The 2443-nt window shown below is 46.3% G+C and overlaps 1 protein-coding gene across 1 annotated transcript in view; it reads right to left on the bottom strand.

Moving 5' to 3' along the window:
* Window positions 1-2438, bottom strand: part of XRCC6 (X-ray repair complementing defective repair in Chinese hamster cells 6) — a gene marked incomplete at its 5' end in the record, with an annotated part of 9330 nt that extends 6892 nt beyond the window's left edge. The window contains 3 exons of the mRNA XM_008945127.1: window positions 606-860; window positions 2131-2269; window positions 2358-2438. Coding sequence (XP_008943375.1) covers window positions 606-860; window positions 2131-2269; window positions 2358-2438 — 475 coding nt within the window. The remainder of the gene's footprint in view (window positions 1-605; window positions 861-2130; window positions 2270-2357) is intronic.
* Window positions 2439-2443: the final 5 nt, after the last annotated feature.

The following is a 2443-nucleotide window of genomic DNA, read 5'->3' as shown; positions in this document are numbered from 1 at the left end:
AGACATTCTTCAACTTCAGTCAAAACAACCAAGCATAAAAAAAATGTTTCCTCCCTAATTAAGAATTGGGACAACACAGCTTTGAGAAGCTCCTATGAGACATGATCCAACCTGAGGCACAAACCCCACAGCTTCCACATCCAGCACAGCTGCTGAAGTCCAAAATCACAGGTTATTTCTGCTAGACAGTTGAGCTAATAAAGCATTTGCTCTCTAGTCTCTGAGCTCAAGTCGTTGTTCTTCACCTAATTCAAAATGGAGTAATTAATTTTCCTTTTGAGTTAATTGAGTGTTATTATTCCCTTCCTGGAAAATGGTGGAACAATGAAATGAAGTTTGTTCTCCTCAGCCCTCTCAAGTCCTGATTTATGCTATCAGAGTAGAAAAAGAGATCCTACAAAACAAGTGTGAGTTATTAGATACCAAACTGATAATTAATTCTCTAATTCCAATACCACATTTCTAATTTAGAAAACTTCAAGAAGATCCCCCAGTTCTGATGCTTTCACATTCTTTTCCCACCACAAGCTTGCAATGCAGTCAGCACCTGCTGCAAGGACACATCATTTCTATTCTGCCTGAAATGAAAAGGGGAAAATAACAACCTGTGTCTCTCAAGTCACCAGCTCTGGTCCTGGCCAGCTTGGCTTTAGCACTGTCATTGGCATGAGGGTCATCCTCGTTGGTGAAGAGCATGATCCTTTTGTGGCTGAGCCTGACCTGGACATCACTGAAGAGGTTGGAGCAGGCCCAGAGTGCTTCCCCCAGTGAGTAGTCGGCATCGTGGCCAAAGGTCTCCCTGAAGAGCACTCGTCCTTCTTCTCCCCTGTACTGGTCCAGCTCCAGCACACGCTTGGCACCTGTGGGGATAACAGCAGCCATGGGCATTAGGAAAGTCCTGCAAACTCTTCCAAACCTGCACTGAGGGGCCCTTGCAGCTGGTGTCCAAGTCAAGTCCCCCAGCACCTCTGTGGCAGCGTCCTCCCGATCTACTTGACAACGTCCCTGCTCACTGCAGGGGACTACACGACCTTAAAAGGGCCCTTCCAACCCAAATCATTCTGATTCAGATATTTCTTCTTCTTCCTCCACAGCCTGCTGCTCTCCAGCAGCAGCAAGCACACAGCTGTCTTTTGAACAACACTCACCTTCCACCTGCAATGTCTTTATCAGCAGGTTGAAGCTACTGCCTCTAGTGCAGGGAAAAGGGCAAGCAGGGAAGAAGGATGAAAAAGAATGAGAGAATCCTGCAGTGCTTGCTGCCAGGAGAGGGAGAACCACCTAAGGCAGCCTTGTCAGGTCCCTACTATAATAATCCTGAAACCAGGACAAGGGGTTTCACACACAGTTCTTTCAGGAGAACCTGATGTGTCATTAAACCTGCACCTCGCTAAGAAAACCAAATCAAACCTCCTGGGGGATAAAGGCTGCTAGTAAAAGCCAGTCGACAAAATCCCCCCTCAGGGCTCTCCACTGTCAGAGAATGTGTCACCACTAGCATGCATTCTCTGCACTCCTCCTCCTCCCCTTCCCAATTCAGCAACTGGTACTTGCTAGCAAGCAGATGGCAGGTGACTCTAATAAATTTCAAGACCGTGGAAGAACTAAATTCTAGAATTGCAAAATTTACCATGAAAAGAAGAGACTGAACACCCCAAACAGGTTAATATATTGGACAACCTGTTCTACATGGCCCTGCTGAAGGATAGTTGGACAAGATGATGTCCAGAAATCTCACCTAACCTCAGCCATTCTGTGATATTCTCCACCAGCTGGAATCTGTGGTGCCTTAGCATGTACATGCACTTTTCTGGAGTGGGGCAGACATGTGATAGGCTCTCAAGGCTTTTCTGTTGTGGTCCTCTTAGGTTTTGCAGACAGAAAGCAAATCACCATGTTAAAAGAGAAGAAAAGACATAGGAAAGGGATCTGAACCAACTCTAACAGAAAATGCTCCCACTAAGTTTCTAAGCTTTCAGTAAACTTCTAAACATACCCCCCCAACCACATCTTAGGAAGTTTATCTGATAACCCTCTGCTTTTAGGGCCATCCCTTAGTGACAATGCTGCTACACAGATTTCCTTACTCTAGCTTTCCACACAACCTTCAGATCACTTTGCTGCCTTTACCTGGGTTGTCCAGCTCCTGGAGAACGTAGACGTGCTTGAAATCTGCCGAGTTCTTGTTCTTTTCTGTACCATAGAACACGACACCTAACAGGTCCCTGTCACTACTGATAATTTTGCTGGTGTACACATTCCGGATGCACTGAAAAAAAAACACACACAGGGCAAAATATGGAAAAAAAACCCACAGTCACAAGAATTTCTGTCTTTGGCTCCCCGAGCGGCCTCACCTGCATGGTCATGTCAAAGGGAGCCAGCCCCTCCCCGTCGGGCTCAAACATCGCCTTGGAGGCATCCACCAGGAAAATGAGGCTGT

The sequence above is a fragment of the Merops nubicus genome, unplaced genomic scaffold, assembly GCF_000691845.1.
Source record: "Merops nubicus isolate BGI_N331 unplaced genomic scaffold, ASM69184v1 scaffold10028, whole genome shotgun sequence".
Taxonomy (NCBI): domain Eukaryota; kingdom Metazoa; phylum Chordata; class Aves; order Coraciiformes; family Meropidae; genus Merops; species Merops nubicus.
Note: the sequence above shows the minus strand (reverse complement) of the source record. Positions and strands in the feature narration are given on the sequence as shown.